This window comes from Vombatus ursinus, unplaced genomic scaffold (genome assembly GCF_900497805.2).
Source record: "Vombatus ursinus unplaced genomic scaffold, bare-nosed wombat genome assembly UNPS02007822.1, whole genome shotgun sequence".
Lineage (NCBI taxonomy): Eukaryota > Metazoa > Chordata > Mammalia > Diprotodontia > Vombatidae > Vombatus > Vombatus ursinus.
The window spans coordinates 1,225,129-1,251,720 of record NW_020947600.1 but is presented as its reverse complement, the minus strand read 5'-3'; the positions used below and the strand labels follow the sequence as shown (position 1 = coordinate 1,251,720).

At 42.0% G+C, this 26,592-nt stretch overlaps 1 protein-coding gene across 12 annotated transcripts in view; it reads right to left on the bottom strand.

Moving 5' to 3' along the window:
- LOC114033991 (liprin-beta-2-like) overlaps positions 1-26,592 on the bottom strand; it is a 198,011-nt gene that overhangs the window by 92,904 nt on the left and 78,515 nt on the right. For 6 of the 12 annotated variants that reach the window (XM_027849625.1, XM_027849628.1, XM_027849629.1 and 3 more), the window contains exon 3: positions 18,904-19,118. The exons of 3 other annotated variants lie outside the window; for them this stretch is intronic. In XM_027849625.1, the coding sequence (XP_027705426.1) occupies positions 18,904-19,118 (215 nt within the window). Of the gene's footprint in view, positions 1-1,810; positions 1,973-11,214; positions 11,309-18,903; positions 19,119-26,592 lie in introns of those variants that run through there. 3 more of the 12 variants (XM_027849635.1, XM_027849631.1, XM_027849636.1) reach the window with 3 other exon arrangements.

Genomic DNA, 26,592 nt, shown 5'->3' with positions numbered 1-26,592 from the left:
GATAGAATACCTCCTCCTCCCCAGGGGGAGTGGAGATCCTTTACTCAATGATCCAGGATTCCATCCCCCCAACTCTTGGCTCCCTGGCCCACAGCAGAATGAGAATTATAAAGGCATCCTCCTCTCTCCACTCAAACAGCTGGAGGCTCAGGTTAAGTCTTGGCCAGTATAAGATTACACACAGCCATTTCCTGTTCTTTTCCCCTCTGAGAGACTCCGCTTTCTACCCTAGAGCAAATACTCGCTGTATTTTTTTTTTTTTTTCCTTCATTGCGAATGACTTCCCTGATCTCCAGGTCTCCTCCAACCCTTCCCCAAGTTTAGTCTCCCAGCCAAAGAAATTGAGCAGAGGTAAATATTGACCAAAGGCCTTGAAAGTCAATCTCCAGTCTAAGAGATGCCGGGGCTGCGATGGCAGGCAATACAGCTAAGGTGGCCAGAACAGGCCAGACTGCCCAGAGCAGACCCAATTTGTAGAAAACAACATGTACTTTTAACAAGGAGCAACAAAGCCCTTTGTCAGTTTATGTGCCCTGACTCTTGGGTTTGGAAAATATGGTTCACATGATCTCAGGGTCGAGCCAGCAGCCAGAAAGGCAGGGATAGTATTTAGGGATTCATCTCAGGTCCTCTGACTTTAAAGGCAACCCTGCCTCTCTTTGTGTGGACAAACCACCTGACTCTGTACAAGGGATCATAACTGTACCCAGACACAGCTGGTCACTAGCATTGTGTCTGTGCATGAACAAAGTTACTGTGTCAAGTTCCTCAAGGTCAGAGAGGGGAAGAAGTGGAAGGCAAGGAGGGTGTGTGGGCTTTCTCAGTGTATCTAACCCAGGAAGATGTTCCTGGGACATAAGCAGCCCCATAAAGTGGCAGATTTGACCTCTTCACCGGCTCTCATCAACATTTCCATGTTATTTCATTTGGTATTTATCGTGATGAAGCAAATCTTTTTTCTTTCTGTTCTGAATTTATACGGTTAGGTTTTCTTTTCTTTTATTTCTTTTCTATAACACGGAATATTTAATCTGAAATCACTAAAGGAATAAAAAATGTGCAGATTTGATCCTGCAGCTTTAAACCTCTCCCTTTTTCTTCGTAACCCTCTACTCCCAGCACAGTGCTAAATACAGTGGGCACATCCTATTCGTTGAACTGAACTGAATCTGAAATCTTAGAAGAGACCCAGCCTCATGCACTACACCAGGACATTCCTCAGCCAACTCAAGTCCTTCCATTCATTAACACAGAGGGCTACTTGACAAAACCCACAACTGATTACCCAAAACCACATACTCCCCAAGTGTTTAGGGCACACTTACACTAAGTTTTTCCTTAGGAAATTCAAAAGCTAATGGGCTTACTCAGAGCGGTGATTCCCACTCCACACTCAAACACAAAGGATGAGGAAAAGGCAAAGATTCTTCTGCATTGAGCACCCCACTGAAGCAAGTTGTTTTTTTCTTTCCGAGTCCGAAGACTGGAGATACCTCAGGCACTCACAATGTTAAGAACTTCCAACTGTTTAGATGGCATATGGGCAAAAGAAGAAAAGATTTTTTCTTGCCTTGACGCTTGCTCATAACCCATCGCTCTGAGGTCCATGTTAAAGACAAAGCCAGCTGATGCTTCCTCCCCCCTGCCCCCCTTTTGAGGTATGCCTATAATTAGATTCTTAGGAAGAACTTGGCAATGGCAGAGGTTTGAGGTTCTAAATATGCTCTTCCCACACACAGTTGCAACTTTCTAAAGTACCTCCCTTAACTCATCTTTAAAGAGACAGGAAAGATAGCAACAAATCACTTACCCTCTTCAGCCATGGCAAATGCTTGTAAATATCAATCTCACCATCCATGCTTTGCATCCATGTCAGCAGTTTTATTCCTTGGGTCTAAAACGCACTTTTTCTTGGACCGCAGACCAAGTTTTCTCTTCTAAGCACTGCTGTTCCCCTGCCCCCTGCCTCAGGAATGCGAAGCTGCTTTTGCATTTTCCCAGGTCCCTGGTTTCTGCTGGCCAGCAGTCTTTTCCTAAACTGCTCCCTATATACATACACTCAGGGCCATTGGAGCATCCCCCACTGCCACCCCACCCCCACTCTACTCAACTTTTAGGAGTCCCCTTTGCTGAGGTATTCCCCGATGTCAGCTCTCCCACGAAGAAGACTTGGTCTATAATTTTTAAAAGATTCCAGGCACTTTCTTTTTAGAGGTAAAACAAAAGAGAAAACCTAAGCACACAGAGAGAAACGATCTTGCAGAAATGCCTTCCCTGGCTTTCTGTTGCTGGAATGGCTGGAACTCATTACCCAAAGACCCCCAATTTCCTGTCTCTGACTCAGTGGTTGCCAGCAGACTTTCCCATTCTCCGCCTCTCACAGTTTATTTAGGGCTGAGGATAAGGCTAAAAATAAGTGGTACTCGTTTGGTTACTTACTGATTCTCTCTCTCTCTCTCTCTCTCTCACACACACACACACACACACACACAGTCTCCCCCCCCCCCCCCAAAAAAAGAATAGGGGCCTTTGCTTCCTTTGAGGCTAAGAACATAGACATTAGATGAAGTATATCTTTTACAAGAGCAGCAGCAGCTTTGAAGTGGAAATTATCACAGAAACTCTTCCCTGGCTGTAATGGGCCACATGCCCCCAAATTCTGTTCAGACATCTCCTGAGACTCCGGAGCAGACAAGGCTTTTTAAGGGGAGGGAAGTGGCCTGCTGGAATCTGCTTTGCTGTCTATCCAGGCTTTGGGGATGCTTAGCTTCCTCGCTCCTGAACAACTCCCCTTTAAAAATGAACCATTTCAACATGACAGCACAAAGAACAGGTTTCCCATTCCAACAGGTATCTGGATAGGCTTGAAAAGCAGTTTCTGTGTAAAGCCTTGGATTCCCCCAAATGCTCTGTACTCAGCTCCACCTCCCAGATCACAGAGCTCCCTTTAAAACACAACTTAGGTGCTGCCCCACCAAGCTCCTCACTTCCCCTTTTTCCAGACGACCCATAGTTAGTGCTTTCTCAACTCTAGAAATTATTTTGCATATTCACTTATGTGTGTACTTGTATCCTTGCAATAGAAAGTAAGCTTCTCCAGGGCAAAGATTGTCGCTTTAAAAAATTTTCGTTATTGTATCGCTAGAACTTAGCAGGGCACCAATACACAGGCTAAGTACTTAATAAACTTTTGTTGAACTGAATCGAGCAATGGCTCCTGATTGATGGGAGAAGGCCAGAGGGGGATAAAAGTCTCCATTCTCAGGAACCAGAGGGATTCCACACATGGTCACCCCTTGCTTCCTTTACGACCCTGACAAAAGTCTGACTTCTTTCATGTCCTGGTGCAATTTTCAGGGTGCCTCCTCTTCTAAGAGTTCTAGCAAACTTCCGGCATTCTCACATGCCCATCACATTTGAGATCTCTCTTCCAACAGCTTTTCCCACTCGTTAACAGTCCTTCAACATGTAACCCAAGATTTAGGATGAACATTGCCTTTTGATAAGAGTAAGACATTGTGTATGTGTGTTTGTGCATGTGTGTGTGTGTGTGTGTGTGTATGCATGTGCGTGCACGCATGTTGGGGGGGTGGCGGCAAGTGGGCACACACCTATGCCTTTGAAAGTAGAAAGTATCGAGTCTGGAGTTTCATTCAGAAGGGAAGAAAATCCTAACAGCATGTCTGATTTGCATTTTTTATGACTATAAGTTGACATCTACTCAAGTCAACTTGGAGCAAGGTCTCCAATGGGGAGACTTGTTCCAAAAGATCTTGGATCGACTACCAGCCTAATATTTCTTCCATATTTCAAAGATGCATAATTTCATCAGTGCAGGTCTCTGCAACATCACTTCTCCCTCCAGCAACTCACTTGGCAACCCTTCTATGCCTTACCAGAAAGTCTTTGTAAGCTACTACTGCGGACTTTAAAAAAAAATCATACTGTGGCCAAGCTAATGGTGAATATCTCCCAATTTAAATTGGTTTTTGAGCAACAGACATGTAGTCACCACTGGGTTCATACTGAAAGACTTTCCAGGTAGGTGAAGCTTACCCCCAGTTGGACTCTGTTGGCAGAGTTTGAAAGGTCCCAGGGTCACCTGCACGTGATCATGGGTTTTAACAGAAGATAAGATTAAGTAAGCTACAAATGCAAAATCCTACTCCTAGGTTAAACAAAATCAATTACACAAACGCAGTGAGGGAGAGGCATGGCTAGCCAATCGTTACCATGGAAAAAAAACAAACCAAAGGGGGAAGAAGTTAGTGGACTGCAAAGTTAATATGAATCTGATGCCACATGATGGAAAAGCTCATGATATTCTAGGCTGTGACAGGTGAAGCAAAGTATTCAGGATGAGGGAGGTGACAGTTCTGGTATAGCTGTCCTGGTCAGGTCACATTTAAATTAAGGTGTCTAGCTCAGGAACAGCATTTTAGCAAGAGCAATAACAAATTGCAGTATATCTAGGAGACAACTGGGAGGAAGACTCAGGTCCCTCAATCCATGCCCCAAGGTGTGCAGGGCACCCAAGAAGGAACAAATTCTATCTGAGCTACATCATCTCTAGATCACAGGCAGGAGGGAAAATGGTGGGAGCAAAGCGAGGAAGTAAAAGGCATTATTATCAGCCACCCTTCCCGAGGCCCAAATCAGTCCATCTAACTGCTCTTCAAAGTACTTCTGAAGGGGTAGCTGGGTGGCAGCTGGGTGGTTCAGTAGATAGTGCATTGGCCCTGGAATCAGGAGGAGCAGAGTTCAAATCCAGCCTCAGACATTTGACACTTATTAGCTGTGTGACCCTGGGCAAGTCACTTAACCCCACTGTCTAACCAAAAACAAAAACCAAAAAAACCCACAAACACAAAGTACTTCTGAGTTTTCATCATCCTCCACAGAGCAGAGTCCAAACACCTTTTAGGGAGTGCTATGGGAATTCAATGGGGGCAGCTAGGTGGCACCATAGTGCACAGAATGCCAGGCCTGGAGTCGGGAAGACTCATCTTCCCCAGTTCTAATCTGGCCTCAGACACTAGCTTGTGACCCTGAACAAGTCACTTAACCCTGTTTGCCTCAGTTTCCTCATCTGCAAAATGAGCTGGAGAAGGAAATGACAAACCACTCGAGTATCTGTCAAGAAAATTCTAAATGGGGTCATGAAGAATTGGACGTGATTGTAAACTATTAAACAGCAACAACAACATGGGAATTAAAATCCATTCACTTTAATTCAGCAAGCATTTATTAAATGCCTACTGCATACAAGGCACTATATTGGAATAACTGGAGAAGAAAGGAGATGCTCAGCTGCCCAGGTCCCTCTGTGGATCCAGGAGTCTCAAGAAAGCTCTTACTTTTCTTCTCAAGAGAGAAGGCTGGGGGCCACAAATTCCTTTCTCTTGCATTTAAAAAAACTTATGAACTTAGCAGATATCAACTCAAATGAGCATTTCCACATACACAATAAAACAGAAAAATGGGTTTTCTCATGAAACGGCAATTTATATTATATACAATTTGCTTTTCTTGCCTGCCCTTTCTAGGATGAACTGGTAGAGACTCTCAATCAATTATTCAACAGCATTTATGAAGCGTTTACTATGTACTGGGCATTGTGCTAAGCCCTGGTACAAAGAAAGGCAAAACAAAACCTGAACCTTAGGGAGTACACATTCTAACGGGGCAAACAAAATATAGATAGGGAAAAAATTGGAGATAATCAGTGAGGGAAAAGGGGGTCATGGAAGGAATTTCTTGCAAAAGGTGGCATTTTAGCTGAGACTTGTAGCAGGTGGCTGTGAGGAGGAAGAACATTTAAGGCATTGGGAACAGCCAGGAGAGTTAGGAGATGGCGGGTTTTGTTAGAGGAAAAGCAGGGAAGCCAGTGTTACTGGATCACAGAGTAAATGGAGTAAAATGTAAGGAGATTAGAAACGCAGGAAGGGGCCAGGCTGTAAGGGTGGTTAATGCCAGAGGATTTTATATTTATTCCTGGAGGTAATAGGGAGTCATTGGAGTTTTTGAGTAGGGGGGTGGGGCAGCAGTTTGACCTGCACGGTCTGACTTGGGAAAGTTGTTTTCACTTTTGTGAACCGAGGGGCAGTGCTCCAGTGAGGAATTCTCACCCCATCCTCACATCCTCACATCCAGTGAAGTGCTCCGGTGGGGAATTCTGGATATCTAAAATACAGGATGAAATTACTAGGCAACTAGGGAGTATGGGGAGAGAAGTGGAAATGGGTCCTGGGGTTCCCTCTCTCCACCCATCAATTTTATCCTGCCTAGAAGATGAGGGGCATTTGTCAGTCACAAGGGACAGAAACCTGTATAAATTGGGCAGGGCATGACCAGGACTAGCTGTGGAGCAAACAGAAGGCATGAACACTTAAACATGGCTTAGTAGGAATTAAAATTCTTATCTCTACTTAGAACTTATCAAACACTCATTGTGCTGAGGTGTCACAGACATAAAAACATTTCACAGCATTAGAGTTGGAAGGGACCTTGAGCCTACCTGTGGCAGAATCCTCTTTAAAACATCTTTGGCAATTGATCAAAGGTAAAGGCTTTAAAAACAGGCAGCTAGGTGGCACATGGATTAGAGTGCTGGACCGGGAGTCAGGACCTGAGTTTGAATCTGGCCCCAGACACTTACTAGCTGTGTGACCCTGGGCAAGTCAATTAACTCTGCCTCAGTTTCCTCATTTATCCAATGAGCTGGAGAAGGAAATGGCAAACCACTTCAATGTCTGTGCCAAGAAAACCCCAAATGGGGTCACAGAGAGTTGGACATGACTGAAAGACTATGTGTGAGTTCTTAGGCTTGAAGAGAAGTTTATTCCTATGGATCGTAAAATTACAGAATCTGACAGTTGTGAGCTGAGCAGCCACCTAGTGCAAGTGGTCCCCCCCCCCAATCTGGTTTACATACTAACAAACCAATTATTTATGATTAGGCCCATCAGTGTCTCACACACAAAAATAGACAATTACTTTTAAGGTGCCCTTGGAAAGAACCTAACAAAGGAAGGTGGCTCTTACATTTCAGGTAAAATCCCATCTCAACTAACTTGATTATAAAGAAGCTTCAGTATATGATCTGGTAACAGTGAGTGCCCTCAGGTACTTGGCCTCCTGACGAAGCTGGCTTCAAAAGGAAAGAGCCAGCCTGAGACAAGCCATTTCTACTTGCTGAGGGGAGGGGGGAAGGGGAAAGAAGAAAGAGGGATGCAAGTTACTGGGTGAATTCTTAACACTTCTTTTGATCAGCCATCAAGGAGCAAATGACCCTTACGTTCCTCCTAACTTAAAGGCGCCACGAGAAACATACTCACCTAGCAACTGCTTTTAAAAATTTTCCTCAATCCTCCCAATCCTCAATGCTTTCTCTGCACCCTAAGCTGCCTCTCCCCTGAGGGTTGAGCAATCAACTCCTTCCAAAGCCTTCCTGGATACAGGGCTCAGAACTTTCCAGCTGAACTCATTTTCCATCTTCTCCTTGGCTTGGCTTCTGGTTTACGAACATTATCCCTCCCCTCCCCCACAGCCGCAAGCACTGTTTACTTCTTTTTGTGTATTGACTTCTAGTTTAAAAAGTGAACTCCAAAAGGGCAGAGACAGCCTTTCCCTTTCTCTTTTGTCTCTCTAAGGGTCAGGTACTTAGGCCCTTAATAAATGTTTTTTGACTGTCTTAAACAATCTACCTGCCTACACAAAGCAAACCAAAACCATCAAAGACACTTAAATGTCAGAGGAATTCCTCCTCCCATACCTTGTGAAATAAATCAGCCACCTACCGGCTGGCTAAGTCATTTACCAGCCACATGACCATTGCAAGAGAATTTTACTACACCCTAAATTAATTTAACTGGCCCAGGTATTCCTGGTCACACAAAAGCTTACACAAGCATATCCCCACACAAAGTTATTCCAAAGTCTTTTCAAGACACTGTAGTGGGGGTAGCTAGGTGGCACAGGGGATAGAGCTCTGGCCTTGGAGTCAGGAGGACATGAGTTCAGATCCAGACACTTGACCTTACTGTGTGATACACTTTTTGAGCCAGCAATCACTACTAGGTTTATAACCTGAGGTCAATGACAGAAAGGTTCTGAATGTATTCAAATATCTTACATCATCATTTGTATTTAGTAGAAAGGAGTTGGAAGCAAATTATGTAACCATCAGTTACATATGAATGTTATGGACGAGATTATTGTCAGCATGCTCAGGTAAACCCTTCCCCTTCTACCTGATCCTCTGAGCTACAATTATTTCTCTGCCAAAATTATCTTGTGTTTGTATTGCATATATTTTTATATATGTTTATATGTCAGCATGTTTTCCTTTAAAAGAATATAAGCCTTGGGGTCAGAGACTGTCCTATTTTTTTTTTTTTTTGTATATGCAGAACCAAGCAGAGTGTCTTTGCTAGGATAGGTACTTAATGCATGCTCATTGATTGACAGATATGAAAAATTATGACATTGAATGGGAAGACCTGTATGACGTCATCCTGACTGATATAACACTGTTTACAATAATGCAAATGGAGGGAACACTAAAAGACAACAAAATTCGGGCAAATAATCCGTTCAGATGAGTAATCCTGAAACATAACTTCCTTTATGTTGATACAAAACTAATTACTAGTGAAATTAGTAATCACTATTATCAGATAGTTTTACTTAATTTTTTTAAATTTTAAACTTTTAAAAAATTTTTAGGCCAATTGGGGTTAAGTGACTTGCCCAAGGTCACACAGATGCTAAGTGTAAAGTGTTTGGTCTGAGGCCGGATTGGAACTCAGGTCCTCCTGACTTCAGGGCCAGTGCTCTATCCACTGCACTACCTACCTGCCCCTTAACTTTTTTAAAAGGGAAAGTATAATGCTAATTTATTAGGAAGAATTATTATTAGGAATGTTTATTCATTATTTATTAGGACATAATTATTTATTGTTGGACAAAATAAAATGTATCCATTTAAAAAGTAACATAGTAACAAAACCTCGTTAAGTCACCCGAAGCCTTAGCTGTAGTGTCTCTGAGTGGTTTCTACAACCAATCAGAAAATGGTTGCTAGGCAACCAAAGCAAATCATCCATAACACCGTTTGATTGGTGGAGACCGGTGATTTGGCCCAATCCCAGAAGGGTTGCTAGACCAGTTGGGGTCCTTTGTTCGTCCACCCTGCCCTCCGCCCCATTCCTGGAGGCGGACTGCTGTGGATCCTGGGAGAGAGAGGGGCTGAGGGGATGGAGACAGGGAGAGCTAGAAGGTGTGAGGATGTGATGAGGCTTTGTGACTCCACCTTCTCTTCCCCTAGACTTGGAGGGAATGACTCCTGTTCCCCAAACCTCTAAGAATCTACCCATTCCTTCAAGATTCACCTTAAGCATCACCTTTTACAGGAAACCTCTCTCAATCCCCTTAACTGCTAATCCCCCCCCCCCAACCCCCACCTTAGTACTCTTTATGTTTTACACCTGGGCACAAAACCCCAGTTGTCCCACAGTACTTACTGTTCTGGGGTTGGAGAAAGCTTTGAGATGTGGTCAGAATTGCTGTTATAAAGGTAATATAGTCCCTGGTCTGCAGGCCCACTTTAGGCTTTTTAGACTTTGAATTCTGAGCAGTGAGGAACTTGACTCTCATTTATATTGCTGTTTAGGGATTTACCTTCCTCCTGCAGTTTTTGGGGAACCACCTAAGGCTACTATGTGTGGTATGCCTGTACTTAAAGCCATCAGGACCTGGCTGAAATTCGAGGAATGATTCCCCAGCTTAGCTGATTAACTAGCAATATGCTTCCAGGTGCTAGACTAGGACAGGAGGAGAAACTCTTACTATATACAGACTAACTGACCCATTAGTCTAGTTCATCTAAACTGCTCCTAAACAGGGTGCTGAATGTGGGTCAGGAAGACCTGGTTTCAGATCATGCCTCAAACATTTACTAGCTATGTGACTTGGGCAAGTCATTTAATGTTTCTGGGCCTCAGTTTCCTCATCTGGAAAATGAGAGGGTCAAACTTGATGACTCTGAGGCCCCTTCAGGTTATAAATCTATGACCCTATAAGCAAGTCAGAGAATAGGCCAAGAAAATGCTCTGCAAGGGATGAAGTACTATACAGAAGTGGAGGGTTGTTATCTAAGTCAAACAGAAAACCTAGATGTTTAATATTTACCTCCCCCAGTCCTGAACAGGGGAAATCCACAAATACCTTTGGGCAAAAAAAAAAATTCATCATCTACAAGCCCTATACAAAATCATTGGTTGTAGGTGCCCTAAAACTATAGAAACAAACTAGAGGTACCCTTTTCTGGATCAGAACAGTGTGTGTTTGGGGGCAGAAGGGGTGGCAACTGGGAATGTGAAGTGCTTTGCATTGGGTTGGTGATTTGGCATCTCCTCTCCTCCCATGACGTAGAGAGGGAATGGGGGTAGGGAAAAGGTGACCCAGAAACAGGTCTAATCCATGGACAGCTATTCTAGCATAGACATGAAAAATCCACTGGCCAGAAAACATTTTTTTTCTTTATTTCTGGACATATGGAAAAAAGAACTCATATGCTCATAATTCTGACCCAAGAGAGGAGTGCTCCCTGGATTTCGCCACCCAACATCCAGACAGGGAATAATCAATCCTTTTTGCATATCCTGTGCTAGGACCCAGTGGGTACAGCTTCCTGGTGAATATCTGAAGCTGGGTTTCCATGAATTACTGAACAATTCCTCTTTCTGAGGATGTGTGAATGAGTCTTCAAAACAGGGGTTTATTTTATGCCCACTCCATGTCCCCAGGTGGGCTCTTATCTCTAACTTGTTGTTCGTCCTTCATCCTCAGAGAAGACCAATGACATCAGGAGGGTGATGTCTTGACTGGCAAGTGAACTGGATTTAAGTGAGAGGGGGCTGTGCAAAGTCACCAGCCTCACTTTCTCCTCTGGAGTCATCTGGGTCCAGTGGCAAGCTATAGATCAAAATGACTGGGGAATGGCCCCAGATGCAGTGGGAGGCCTTGGCCTTTTTAAGCTAAGGTCTTTCCCAGGTTTGTCTGGTTTTCCCAGGTTTCCCAGGTTTGTCTGAGGCAACACCCATTCACTCGTTAAAGGCTAGGTAAGAATTGAGGTAAAAGATGGCCTAGTTTGCCTTCACAAAAAGAGTCAATCTGGGAGGCATTCTCTAACATAGAAAGTAAGAAACCTACCTTGCTGAGTGGTGGGGTCCAGGCACTTTCTGGGAATGGTTAAATATAAAACAGGGTTGAGATCTGGTCATTCTTCCTGCCTCCAGAAGTACCAGGTCTGGACACTGGCAGCTGCTTTTGCCCTGAGTCAGCATCTTATCATCCAGAATTGTTGACGGAGGAAATTCTTGTGGGTCACATGTTCTTCTTCTGACCTATCACCTACCTGGGTTTTGAACTCAACTATCAGCCTTGAGCTTTGACCCCTTCTAACAGTGAGCTAGTTATGAATGGCCAAACATCCGTGTGTGATTGTGGCAGCAATTTCATCCCAGCCTCAGTCTAGAGGGATCAGCAGGCTCTCTTATTCCGAGGGGAAACCTGAATGAATTTGGTGGGGAGACTGGAGTAGGAGGGAAGAGGGAAAGACACCTTCCATCATCATGACTGCCCATTTTATCTAGAAGTCCTGCTGATGTACTCCCTCAGAGAAAATTATAATGATAACGACTCGCATTGATACAGCACTTTAAAGTTTACAAAGCATTTTACATGTATTAACTCATTCTGGCCTCATAATTACAGAACATGTACTATCTTCATTTTATAGGTAAAATAACAATAGAAAAAAGAATTAAGAGAAATTAAGAAGTCTCTTGTTGAGGGGTGAAGGAGGAGAGTGTAAAAGCTGGTTTAAAGCATAATATCCAAAAAACCAAGATCTCAGCAATTGGTCCCATCACTTTCTGGCAAATAGAGGGAGAGGAAATGGAAGCAGTGTCAGATTTTATCTTCTTGGGCTCAAAGATCACTGCAGACAGTGGTTGCAGCTGTGAAATTAAAAGATGCTTGCTCCTTGGAAGGAAAGCTGTGGCAAATTTGGACAGGATACTAAAAAGCAGAGACAAAGGTCCGTATAGTCAAAGTTATGTTTTTTTTTTTCCAGTAGCAAGGTATGGCTGTGAGAATTGGGACTATAAGGAAAGTTGGGGAGCCACAGAATCGATGCTTTCAAATTGTGGTGCTAGCAAACAAAAAAGAAAAAGAAAAGAAAAAAGGGGCAGCTAAGTGGCGTATGGAGAGAGCACCTGCCCTGGCATCAAGAGGACCTGAGTTCAAATCTGGCCTCACTTAACTAGCTGTGTGACCCTGGGCAAGTCACATAACCCCATTGCCTAGCAAAAAACAAACAAACAAAAAAAATTGTGGTGCTGGAAGAGACTTTTGAAAGTCCCTTGGACAGCAAGCAGATCAAACCAGTCAATACTTAAAGAAACTAATTCACGCTATTCACTGGAAGGTCAAATTATGAAGCTTAAATATTTTGACCACATAATGAGAAGACAGGACTCATTGGAAAAGACCTTGATGCTGGGATAGACTGAAGACAAAAGGAAAAGGGGACAGCAGAGGATGAGATGGATAGACAGTGTCATGGAAGCCATGAACATGAGCTAGGACAGATAGTGAAGGATAGAAGGAGCTGGCATGCTATGGTCCATGGGGTCATGAAGCATTAGACATGGTTGAATGACTGAGCAATAGCAACAAAAATAACAGAAATCAGAGAAATTAACCATAAAAATAGTTAACATTTATACAGCACTGTAAGGTTTGCAAAGTACTCTCCATAGGTTATCTCATTTGATTCTCATAACGATCCTGTGAGGTAGGTGCTATTATTATGTCCATTTTACAGGTGAGGAAACTGAGGCTGACAGAAGTTTCTGCGACATGCCCAGTGTCAAACAGATAGTAAAGTGTCAGAGCCAGGATATGACAATACCTCTTCCTGACTCAGAGTCCAGGACACTGTCTGTTATGCCACACTGCCCCCAGACATGGACAATCACAATGCTTGTTCCACAGACTTACAATCTGGAATGACCAATTTTGCTTCATAAGTGGAATTCAGAAGCCAGCTACCAAAGCAAGCTGCAGGAGGATGATAAGCAAGTTTGACAGAGAGCAAGGCTTCCTTCTAGAGTTGCCCCTGCTGCCCTTGACCTTGGATTCTCTTATCGTCTGCATCGTGTTGCTGTGGCGGCTGTTGCATGCATGCCCCGGCTGGAAAATCATGCCTTCAGCAGATGTGAGAGGCCTCCCCTATCCATGTGCAGATCATACTGAGTGGGATTCTCTCAGAAGGCAGGCAGAAGGGCAGTTCTTGTAAACTGCTCAGGCTTTGGCCCTGACTCTCCCTCCTTTCTCCCCTGGGCTCATAGCAACAAAGAGATGTGAGAAAATGGTTAGGGTTTTCTCCTTCCTCCAAGGCCACATTCTCAGTCCTGTATAGGCACTCTTCCTTACACAGTCTCCAGGGCCTTGTCATAGAGGAGCTCACCTTCTGAGTGCTCCATTTCATTGAATTCCACAAACCTTTATTAAATGCCTGCTCTGTGCAAAGTGGAAGTTTCTGAGGATACAAAGATGGAAGGGGGATGTTTTCTGCCCTCAAGGAGCTTACAATCTAATAAGGAAAATATGACATGGGTGGAAATAAATATAAGATAGGGATTAGACCTGTGAGCTTGCTGGCACAGGGAACAATGATGAGGGAACACTTTCTATTGATGAGGGTTGGCACCTTATCTGCAATTTAGTCTTAGTGAGTTTCCTAGGGCACTGAGGTTAAGTGACGTGCTCACAGTCACAACAGCCAGTATGTGTCACAGGTGGGATATGAACCCAGCTCTCTATCCACTATGTCACACATTTGAAATAAGAAAGAATATACTGAGGGAAAAGCAAAGACCCAAAATGCTAGATGACATTCAAGGAGAGAGACTTTGCTTCCAACACAGGGCATCTGAGAAGGTTTCCTGGAGAAGACGGTGCTTGGCTAGGCCTTGAAGGAAGAGGATTTCAACAGCAGAGATGAGGAGGAAGTGCAATCCAGGTATGAGGCAAAGAGAGGGCATGTAGAATACATGAAAGGAAGGAGGGATGGTAAGGTAAGTTAAAGGCAGATCACAGAGGGCCTTCAAATGAAATGGTAGGTGGAAGAGTTTGTATGTTAGCCTACAGGCTACAGGAAACTACTGAAGGTTTTTGAGAAGGAGAATGATAGGGCCTGGTTTCTGCATCAGTAATCTACACCACTGGAGAGAGATGGGGGATGGACATAGAGATCTGGGAATCACCTGCCTAGAGGTAATAATTGAATCTAAGGGAGAGAATGAGATTTTTCAAGTGAGAGAGTGTTGAAAGATGGGTAAAGATTGGATAAGGACAGAACCTTTACAGGACACCCACATTTGGGTGGGACCAGAGAAAGATGAGCCAGGGAAGATGGCCAAAAGATTGAGCCAGCTGGGTAGGAGTTCCTGGAATTTTTTGGGGGGAAAAAACCCAAAATTCACTAAATTTGTAATTAATGAATCTTGCCTTTATGGGAATTGTAAACCCCTTGGAAATGTCTCTAAAGCCTGCTTGGTTTAAATACACTCTCAACCTTACAGCAAAAAGAACAAGGGGGGAATGAAGCTGATGAAAATTCCTTGAATGTCATTCAGAACTGATTTGTTTAGTGCTTTTCAATTTTCCCCTCAAAACCAAGAGCTCTGAATTTTTATTTCTTGCATGTGTGTCTTTGGCAGTCTAGACCCCTCCCATAGAATAACGTTTCTAAATGCATAAAGTACACAGGGGTGGGGAATTTGTGGCCTTCAGCCTGAAGGTTCCCTACCCCTGAGAGAGTAAAAAAGGAAACTAATTCTATTGAAATAGTTATCTAAATAAACAAATTTAAAATTTTATTTAAAAAAAATCAGGTATCACATTCCTTACCTTCTCAATGGGTGAGAGAAGGAATTTGGAACTGAAAATAAATTTTAAATATATAAGACATTATTATTATAATTGGTATTGTTCAGTTGTTTTCAGTCGTGTCTGACCTTTAGTGAGCTCACTTGGGGTTTTCTTGATGAATATACTGGAGTGGTTTGCCATTTCCCTCTCCAGCTCATTTTATAGATGAAGAAACTGAGACAAATAGGTTAAGTGACTTGCTCAGGGTCACACACTAAGTGTCTGAAGCCAAATTTGAACTCACAAAGATGATTCTTCCTGACTCCAGGATTAGCACTCATCCATTGTGCCATCTAGCTGCTCCTATTATGTTATGTATAATATAATATAATATATACAATAACATGTATTTATGTTATACATAACAAATAACATTTATTATACATGCATAAATATGCACATCTATGCATTTCATACATGTATATGTGGAGACACATATCTAGATGTATCACAACTTCCCAGACCTCAGGTTAAGAACTCTTGCTCTAAACCCACCACCAACGAAACTGGCACTTTCTACCTGGCCCAGATGCTCCTGATTAGCCAGTCCTGAGCTTCCCATTCAGAGACCTTTCCTTTTTTCTGAGAGGAAGTGTGGCCTAGTGATCGGCGAGAGGGATGGAGTTGGAATCAGGAAGACCTGGCATCCATCCCAGGTTCACAGAACTGCAATTGGAGGGTCCTCAGAAGCTGTCCAGGCTGACTACTTCATTTTACAGATGAGGAAGCTGAGGCCTGGGGAAGTCAGATCTTTGTCAAAGTGTTCCAGATGGTATCAGAGATGAGATCTGAACCCAGCTCCTGACTGAGGAGGGGTTAAAATCCTACCTCCTCTTCTCACAGCTACATGCCCAAGGGCAAATTATCTATCTGAGCCTGAGTTTCTAAAATGGTGGCAGGAGCGCACACACTGTTAGCCCTGTGAGCAGTTACAAACACTGCTGTAACAGGTACTTTACCCACTGGGAAAGGCCAAGTGCTTCGAGTCCTGGGCCTGGAGTCAGGAAAGTCCGAGTTCTAATTACTAGCTGTGTGACCCTGGGCAAGTCACTTTACTCTGTTTGCCTCAGTTTTCTCATCTGTAAAATGAGTATAATAACAGCACCTACTTGCCAGGATCGTGGTGAAGATCAAGAAGAGATAACAATTGTAAAGCGCTTAGCACAGTGCCTGAAACATAATGAGCACTCTATAAATGTTAGCTATTATTTATTATTACTATTATCCCTATATCTGCCACAGTTTGGGGCTCAAGGAGATTATGTAAAGTGCTTTGCAAACGGTGAAACACCACTGAAATACTAGTTATTATTTGGTTACACTATTTGTAATACGAAAATGAACTTGTAAACTCTGATGCCATTCTTCCTGATAAAATCCCAAATCTGACCGAAATGGTTCTTTTCAAGGTTTAATCAACAATTTCTGAAGGCAACAATGGCAAGGAAGAATGCCATCCTCAGACGGTCCTTGGCCTTTGATGGAGGCCGCAGGGCGTCAGAGGAGTCTGAGCAGCATCCTCTTCTGTCCCTGCCCCCTCCAGTGGCCTCTCCCATCCACTGCATCAGAACAAATGACAGGCAGGCAGCACCATCTTCACTCACTGCCCCAGTGGGCAGATGGACTGGTAGGATAACACCAGCTCCCTTTAAAGGAGCCAGGCGGGCTGAACTTGGTGCACCCTGGAATTCTGGGGTTCTGCTTCCAGCCCCGTGACAGAGGAGGGGCTGCTTTCAGAAATAAAACGACGCCACCTTTTCTTGGGAAAAGTCAGTGTCTGATCTCCTAATATCTTCTTCCACTGGATAGAAGGAAAGATTGCCTCAGAAAACATTTCATTTCTTTACAAGTATTTCCTGGTTGGCACAGGCAGGCCCAAGAGTCGAATTTCATTAATCATAAAGCAGCCCTTTCTTCCCCCACATTTTTAAAAAACTTCTTTCTTTTCCATTTGGCAAACATTTGCATTATTTTTTTTTTTTTGACAGAATTAAAGATCTCTCAATGGTTCTGTATAGGAAAATATTCACTTGCGTTTTTGGACTCAGTAAGGAAGGACTGGGCAGCATGAAGTTGAAGTAAGGATGTTTTGGATTAAATAAGACCTCTCATCCATTAAAACAAAACAAAACAAAAAATAAAACCCATCCCCTGAAATCCTTCTCTTTCTCAAATCACATCTCTCTACAGAGATAAGTCTGAGAGAACACACTGACTAAGAATGGGGAGACTGAATGTGTTTGGAGTAAAATTTAGCCACACCCAGAGGCCTTGGAGAGAAGCAACAATGCCAGGTAACAGTGGTTACCTGGGATAAATACTTAATGCTGACATGATTACCTCTTTTCTAAGGGAGAACTATTGGTTCATTGTTCCCCTTAAAATATTTAGCAATAACTATCTCTTCATTCAGAATGAACTGGAAAGGCAGCTTTCAGGAAAGCTATCTTCCCCACTTTCTAGTAAAAGGATGTAGAGTAGACAAACAGGATTCAGGGATACCTGAATGAATTCTGTTCCCACCAGGGAGTTCCCCCGGAGATTAGAGTTCAGGAAGGAACCTCATAATGGTTTAGGGTTCAGAGGATCTGAATTCGAATTCTGGCTCTGCTGTTTACTATCTTTGTTATTCTGAGTATGTCATTAAACCTCTCCAAGACTCAGTTTCAGCCTCTGTTAAAAAGTGATTGTATTGGAGCCAAGACTTGAACCCAAATTTCCTGACTCCAAATCCAATGCTCTTTCCCTGGCACTAGGATATTATATCCAAGCTTAATAGGGAGGTACTGGATCTAGATAATACTATTCTGGGTTGACATATTATGGGGGTCAGAGTCACAGGGGAAGATTGAGAGTTGAAAGTCATTTTAGTTTAATGGGAAGGGTCTATAAATTAATAAATTGAAATTGGATTAGAATCAAATGCTAATTGAATTTGATTGGATACTGTCTGATAAAAAAGCTTAGTTCCAGAGGTGAATGAACCATCCATCCATCCTTCCATCTTTTATCTTGAAGAGCAGGTTTGCTCCTTTCCTTGGAATAAAGAGTACCATAAAGAGTACCAGCAGTTCTCATACCCCTTTCAGAGGGTCAGTGAGGTAAAAATTATTTTCATAATCATACTAAGACACTATTTCCCTATTAAAATACTCCTCCCTTTTCCAACTACTTATCTGTGTGAGGCTGGATTCTCTTCCTATACTTCAACCAAAATAGCATATTGCAACAGATTGAATGTGGAAGAGCAGATAAGAATCCAACTACCTTCTATTAAGCCAGAAATTAAAGAGATTTGCAAAAATGAGTAAAATGATGTGATTCTTCTCACTATTTTAAAAAATATATCATTTTTAAAAAATAATAAAAATATGTTACTAATGAGTTTAAAATCTATTAATAAATACTTTAAAATTTCACCAGTTTTCATTTCTAATATGGTAAACATTGATATATGCAACATAAACAAAAGCTCTCTGGGGTCCTCAATAATTTAAGAGTAAAAAAGTTTGAGAACCACTGCTACAGGCAGATCAGATAGGAATGGGAAAATATAGAAGATTTGGATGTTAGCCTAAAGCCTGGTGAGAGTTATGATAGGCTTAGAAGAAAATTGTCCATGGGGACAGGGGTTAGATAAGGAGAGAGGGAGACTAGAATATTAAAAACAAAACAAAACAAAACAACACCAAACCACAGGTTAAGTAGGAATGTCAAGCTTAGATAATTTTTTACATGTTCGATAAATCTCCCATACTTTCCCCCAATTTTTCCCACAAAGCAATTAGCAATTCTCTAGCTGAGTGGCATGCCTGTTCTCTTTAACATGGTTGCCAAGACAGATTTTCCTGGCCCACCAGACAGAGCGGCTCCTGGGATGGTTGTATCAAAGCTACTCACCAAATTTCCCTGAAGCCACTCTTTTATGTAGGCTGCAGTGGGCTCTGGGATCTGACCCCGGAGGGCTTCTCTTTCCTGAGGATCTCCCAGCATCTCCAATGACAGCTTCAGGTCCTCAACGAGATGAAGTACTGGGAACATGTTCATGTATGGGGATTGGGAGGGCAACCCAACATCATAGGCACCATTGCTGTGTTCGGCAGCCGATTTGGTGCCTGGAATAGAGGAGAGGGAGTGAAGGTTAGCCTTACTGCAGCCAGAACCTGAATATAAATATCTGCTTAAAAATGAGAACCAATGTCATCAAAGAGGGTTCCTAATTCCCAGACAGAACTGTGTAAAGTAAGGCTTTTTTTTTTCCTGAGCCTTCATTAAAAATAATCATTTCCCAAGAAATAGGTAGACCCAGGACCCCTAGGAGTATGGGAGCACCGTCTTCTCCCCATCAATACCTCCAGCCCAGCTCTTATAGTCATCATCCAGGGAGGCAACATCTGAGGCCAGCTGTCTCCACCAACTGCCAACCAACTGCCCCTCACAAAGCCAGCAAGCAGAGGGGGTGGGGAGGAGGGTCGGGGGAGGGAGGGAAGAAACTAAAGGCAGCATCTGCCAGGCAAGGCAAGTCACCACTACCGCCATTGACCACCATTTCCCTTCAGATTCTTATCTAGACAGCTCAGGACTCTGAACCTAAGAGAATGATGATGCTTCTGGCCCACTGCCCTCAGCCGTCATCCTGGGAAACAAACCCTATGGAGACGAAGCCTGGCAATTGCTTCTTCAAATGCTATTGCCACAGCTATTGAAAACCCAGAAAAAAAAGTTCTTGCCACCAAAGTCCTGGGCAACGTTAAATTATTCAACATGATAAAAGATGATGACAATAAGAATAACAACATTTACATGGCACTTATGTCCCAGGCACTGTGCTAAGTGCTTTACAAATACTATCTCATTTGATCCTCACAATGACCCTGGGAGGTAGATGCTGTTATTCCCATTTTATAGGTGAGGAAACAGAGGCGAACTGAGATTGACTTTCCCAGGGTCACGCAGCTAGTAAGCGTCTGAGGCTGGATTTGGATTCAGGTCTTCTTGACTACAAGTCCAGTGCTCTATCTACTGGGCCACTTAGCTGCTGCCCCCATCAGAAAATTATATATATATAAAATGACATGAACACAGATGCTTTACCATAAGCTTTGCCTGAGGACCATGAGACTTTCCATCTGATTTTCAGTGGAAACCTTTCATGGGTTGTCTCATTAGAATGTAAGCTCTTTGTATCTGACCGGCAGCACAATGCTATGCTCATAGTAAGTGCTTAATAAATGCTTTGTTCATTCATTCTAAGACTCAAGTCCTTAATCAGTCCCTAGGGATCACTACTTTTTCTTTTAATTGTTTTTTCATTCTGAACTTAATAAACAACTGGTTATCAGTCAATAAATATTTGTTAAGAGCCTACTATATGCCAAGGACTGTGCTAATCATTGGGAACACAAAAAGAAACAAGACAGTCCTTGCTTTCAAGAAATACAAATCTCTAATAGGAAGGCAACACACAAACAATTCCATACAAACACTCCAAACAGGATAAATTGGAGCACTTTTGTATAGAGTAGAACAGAAAAAGGACTGTAATGTCTCCTTGGCTGGATCCTCCCCGGATCACGTCCTCTGGCTGAACGTGGTCCTCAGGGTTCTGTCCTGGGTCCTCTTTTCTTCTCTCTCTAACTGCTTCACTTAGTGATGGTCTCATCAGTAACCTTGGATTGATTTACCATTTTTATGCTGACAATTCTAAAATCTACCTTTCCTGCCCCAATCTCTCTGCTGACCTCCAGTTTTTTTTTTGTTCTTTGCTTTTTGGTGAGGCAATCAGGGTTAAGTGACTTGCCCAGGGTCACACAGCTAGTAAGTGTTAAGTGTTTGAGGCTGGATTTGAACTCAGGTCCTCCTGGCTCCAAGGCCAGAGCTCTATCCACTGCACCACCTAGCTGCCCCTAGTTTGGCATTTCTAACTGCCTTTAAGACATCTCAAATTGGATGTCTAGTATTCATCTTAAACTCAATGCGTCCAAAACGGAACTCTTTATCTTTCCCCCTAAACCTTCCCTATCACTGTGGAGAAAACCACCATTGTCCTCCTAGATCAGGGGTGGGGAACCTGCTGTGAGCCTTCTAGGTCCCCGGGTGCGACTTTTGACTGAATCCAAGTTCTACAGAACAAATTCTTTTATTAAGCGAATTTGTTCTGCGAAGTTTGGATTCAGTCAAAGGGCAGCACTTGAAGACCTACAGGGCCACACATGGCTTCCAGGCTGCAGCTTCCCCTCCCTGTCCTAGTCCTTCTGTCCTTCAGGTTCCCAACCTAGAAGTCATCCTCACTTTCTTTCCCCGCCTCCCTTCCCATCCAATCTATTGCCAGGGCCTGCTGATTTCACCTTTACAACATCTCTCAAATACTCTCCAGTCTCTGGTCCTCCTCCAACAGCCTGGTGATGGATCTGTTTGTCTCAAATCTCTTCCCATCCTCCATTTAGCCACCAAAGTGATTTTTTTAAAGTGCAGATCTGATCATATCACCACCCTACTCAATAAACTCCCAAGGCTCCCTATTGCCTCCAGGAGCAAATACAAAATGCTCTGTTTAGTATTCAAAGCCCTGCATAACCTAGCCCCTTCCTACCTTCCTCATCCATACATATGCTTTGATTCAGGAATAATGGCCTCCAGACTGTTCCACAAACAACATACTCCATCTCTGGTCTCTGGGTATGTTCTCTGGTTGTCTTCCCACGCCTGGATCTCTCCCTCTCCTCTGCTCTGACTACTGACATCCCTAGCTTCTTTTAAGTCCCAACCAAAAATCCCATCTTCTACAGGAAGCCTTCTAGCCCTTCTTAATTCCAGTGCTTTCCCTCTTTCAATTATTTCCTGTTTTTCCTGTATATAGTTTGCTTTGTATAGATTTGCTTGCATGTTCTCTCCCCTATTAGACTAAGATTATCTTTTGCCTCTTTTTGCATTCCTAGCACTTAGCACAGTGCCTGGCATATAGCAGGCACTTGGAGTTTTTCAGTCATGCCCAACTCTTTGTGACACCATTTTGGGATTTTCTTGGCACAGATACTAGTGAGGTTGGCTATTTCCTTCTCCAGCTCATTTTACAGATAAGAAACTTAGGCAAAAGGGGTAAGTGACTTGCCTAGGATAAGTGTCTGAGACTGGATTTGAACTCCCAAAGATGAAGCTTCCTGACTCCAGGCTCAGCACTCTATCCACTGCTCCACCTAGTTGCCCAGAAGATGCTTAATAAGTGTTAATTGAATGAATGAAACTGAACAGCCATTATCTACAACACACTGTTATTTTTAAGTATATTACATGCAGAACAACTTATATAATAATACTGTAAAATAAACAACTTTGAAAGATTTAAGAGCTGTGATTTCAGTACAAACACCAAAGATGATTTCAGAGGACCTACCATGAAGAATGCTAGCCACTTCCTACCAGATGACTGATGGACCACATACATAGAGAAACATTCTTGGATGTGGCCAACGTGAGAACTTAGTGCTTGACTACATATATGTGGGAGCCTAATTTTGTTTAATCATCCTTTTTAGTTTCTTCTAGTAATATTAAGGACTATTTCTCCAACCTAAAACCCTTCCCCAATTTTTCCCTTTAGAAAAGTGGATAGAACAAAAGTTAAGGCATTTCTTTTAGAAAGGAATTAAGTGGGATAACCAAATCTGGTCAAGTCTAGATAGGATCAAGGCCTCTCCCACCCACTTGAAGTAGGGGTCTCTTTTTTATTCAAGGTTAAGATACTGATCTCAGGGATGAAACCCTTTTCAGTCCTAGGAGAAGTCCAGGAAGGAATTGAGTACAGAGAACAGTTATTATTCTCAAATGTTAACCTCAAACTGTATTATAACCTTTATATAAATATACATATGACCTTTTCCTTATTCAAGATTTTTATAAATGTTATCTCAAATAGTCTTGGTGTAGACAGACATATTACAGGGCATGGGGGCATACCACATTTTGAATATCTCTCTTTAAGCTAGAAATGACTTAGATATAGATTAATGTTAAATTCAATTAATTTTTTTCTAGCAGAATTGAGCCTAAAAATGCATAGTACAGTATTAATATTCCCCCCTCCCCCAATATTTATTTCAAGGGCTTTGTTTTTCCTTTTTTTGGGGGAGAGAGGGAGAAAGCAGGGTGAAGGTAGGAAGGAGAGATAATAAATATTGGTTAACTTTTTAGAAATAATTTAATTTAAAGATTATATCATATATTCAACATGCAATTTCCAAATCTCTCCTTTTCTATGATTTCTTTTGAAGTTCTTTTGGTTCTCTTCCGTAAATGTTAAAAAAAAATGCTTCAATGATTTTTTTCTTTCCATCTTTTTGGTGATAACTCTACCTCTAGCCTTTCCTCTTAGGTCCCCCCATAAAATCTCTGTAACAAATATGCAGCCAAGCAAAACAAAACCCCACATTGGCTATATTCCAAAATTTATGTCTCATTTTGCATCTTAAATGGTGCAAAAGGTGGGGTGGCATGCATCATTATCATTTAGACCCCTGGAATCAAATCAATACTTTTTTAGTGAAATATAGCTAGACTAAATTTCAATGGCACATCAGTAGAAAAACTTTTCCTATCAATATCCTAAATATGTCAGAGAAAAATACATACGAGAATCGGAAAAAAACACTAAATCATGAGATTCTCTGTCCAACACAAGATATGAGAAAATTATTGAAAGACTATGGGACACTTGGATAATAAAAATATTTGACTGAAATAAATTAATCTCATTATATTTCTATACTCATAAGTGGAAAAATCTAGAATTTATTTCCTTTTGTATTGTATAATGGTGGTACAAAAGGCTACTGAAAGCTAAGGGCTATAGGGGCTGAAAAAGGTTGGGAATACTGTACTTGGGAAGAGTATATACCTGCAAGTAAGATGTTATTCAGTTGTTGTGGTTGTGTTGCAACTCTTTAAGACCCCATTTAGTGTTTTCTTGGCAGAGACACTGAGGAAGTTTGCCTTTTCCTTCTCCAGCTCATTTTACAGATGAGGAAACTGAGGCAAACAGGGTTAAGTGATTTGCCCAGAGTCACAAAGGTAGTAAGTGTCTGAGGCCAAACCTGAACTCAGGTTTTCTTGACTGCAGGCCCAGAGCTCTATCTTGCTCTACCCACTGTGCCACCTAGTAGCCCATCTATAAGCCTAAGATCTCCAGAAAGGATGCTAGGGCTAGCATGAGCTTCCCAAACAGGAACAAATAAATACCCAGTGGATGAAGTACCTAACTTACCAAAGTGATTGGGGATCAAAGGTAGTGGCAGAGAATAGAACACTGAGGAAGAAAGCCCAGGAAGTGTGGTGGCTCAAGATGGTGGTTGGTGAGAAGGAACTTTAGAAAGCATATGAAAAATGGGATTCCAACGCCCTCTTGATTAAAGAAACTGATGGCCTAGGAAGATGAGTTAGTTCATGGAGACCTAGGACCTCACCTAAGGTATCAGTATTAAGGATAAAGCTGATATGTGAATACTACTAAAAGGCCAGTGCATTTCAGAAAGTATAGGTTAATTTTTCAAACTCGAAAGCGTCAATTCAATTCAACAAGCATTTACTGTTGAATTAAATAGAAGAACAGAATGAGAAATTATAGATAATGTAGACATCTGAAGTTCAGTTCATTATCACATAAAAAAAAAATCTGACATTACCTGGAACATTCCTCATCCTTGGTCCTTTGTGATGGCTATTCCCCATATTAGAAATGATCTCTCTCTCTCTTCACCAGTGTCTTCAGTCTGTCTGGTTTTCCTTCAAAATTCAATTCAAATCCCACCTACAGTAGGAGGTCTTAGCAGGTCCTCCCCACCCCTCATTGTCTTCTATTTACACAGTATATCTGAGATGTGCTCATAGGTATTTGCATGTTATCTCTCTCATTACAAAGTGAGCTCCCTGAGGTTACAGATGGAGTTTTGGCCTTCCTTGGTATCCCCACCAACAAGTATCTGTCTAAAACATGCTTTTCAACTAACTGGACTAAGTCACTCTGCAAGGAAAAGTCCTCTTCCTCGAGGCCAGGCTTGGTCATTATAATTTCACAACATTCAATTTCTTTAATTTTTTTTTTTTTTTTTAGGCAATCATTAAGTGACTTGCCCAGTGTCACACATCTAGTGTCAAATGTTTGGTCTGAGGCCAGATTTGAACTCAGTTTTTCCTGACCTCAGGGCTGGTGCTCTATCCACTGCGTCCCCTAGCTGCCCCATGCAACATTCAATTTCAATAGTTTTGTTTTTTTTTCCTTTCCATCTACACAGTTAAATGCAGGGTTTTCTCGGTTTGGGGACCTTTACTTTGTATCCATTCATACAGATCATTTGGCAGCCAGGTGGCTCAGTGGACAGAGCACTGGGCCTGGAGACAGGAAGACCTGAATTCAAATCCGACCTCAGGCACTTAATAGCTGTGTGACCCTGGCCAAGTCACTTAACCCTGTTTGCTTCAGTTTCCTCATCTGTAAAATGAGCTGGAGAAGGAAATGACAAACAACTCCAGTATCTTTGCCAAGAAAATCCAAATGGGATCACAAAGAGTCAGACACAACTGAAAAAAAAAAAAACAAAACTAGTCAAGAACAACAAATAGCTCTTTCCACGCTTCTCAATATTCATCACATCCACCATTTCTTACATCACAGTAACACTGTTACATACATTTGTGTACACAACTTACTTAGCTAATTATTAACAAGAATAATGATTTAATTAATTGATGGGCATCCACTTTGTTTCCAATTCTTTGCTACTACAAAAAGTGCTGCTATAAATATTTTGTTCTATATCGGGCCTTTATTTTTTATCATTTATCTCTTTGGAGTATATACCGATGAGTGGAGACTCTGGCTCAAAGGGCACGGATATTTTAGTTTCTAACTTCACATGATTCCAAATTGCTTTTCAGAATGGTTGGACCAAGTCACAGTTTCACCGACAAGTACATTAGTGAGCTCATCTTTTCACAACCCCTCCAATGGCTCTTTCTATAATTGGTCATTTTTGCCAATTAGCTGGCCACAACACGAAACCTTGGAGTTGTTCTTTTATTTAAGATATTTATTAATATCTTATTATTATGCATTTCTTTTATTATTAGTGATGCAAGGCATTCTTTCATATGATTATTAACAGTTTGCATTTTTCTTTTGATATCTATCTGACCATATCTTTTGACCACTTCTATTTTAGGGAATGAAGATGGAGTATTAAAAAAATGAAACCATAATTCTTTATTACATATAGCTGGTTTTTCCTTTTAAGTATATAATAAATTTAATATTTCACTTTTAAAGCTATCCTGCTTGTCTGTGTTTCCTTCCGGCCTTTTGTTCTCTCCTGTGCATTTAAAAAAATGCTTCAATGTCCCTCTTCCTTTTTTTGGGGGGGGGGAAGTGCAACTCTATCTCTATGTGCTCCCCTCCCAATCAAAACTATTGTAGCAAATATGCATATTCATGCAAAACAAATTCCCCTATCTGCTAAATCAAAACATGTGTGTTTCGTTCTGGACCTGGTGACTATCACCTTTCTGTCAGGAGGAAGGTAGGATGCTTCAACATCAGTC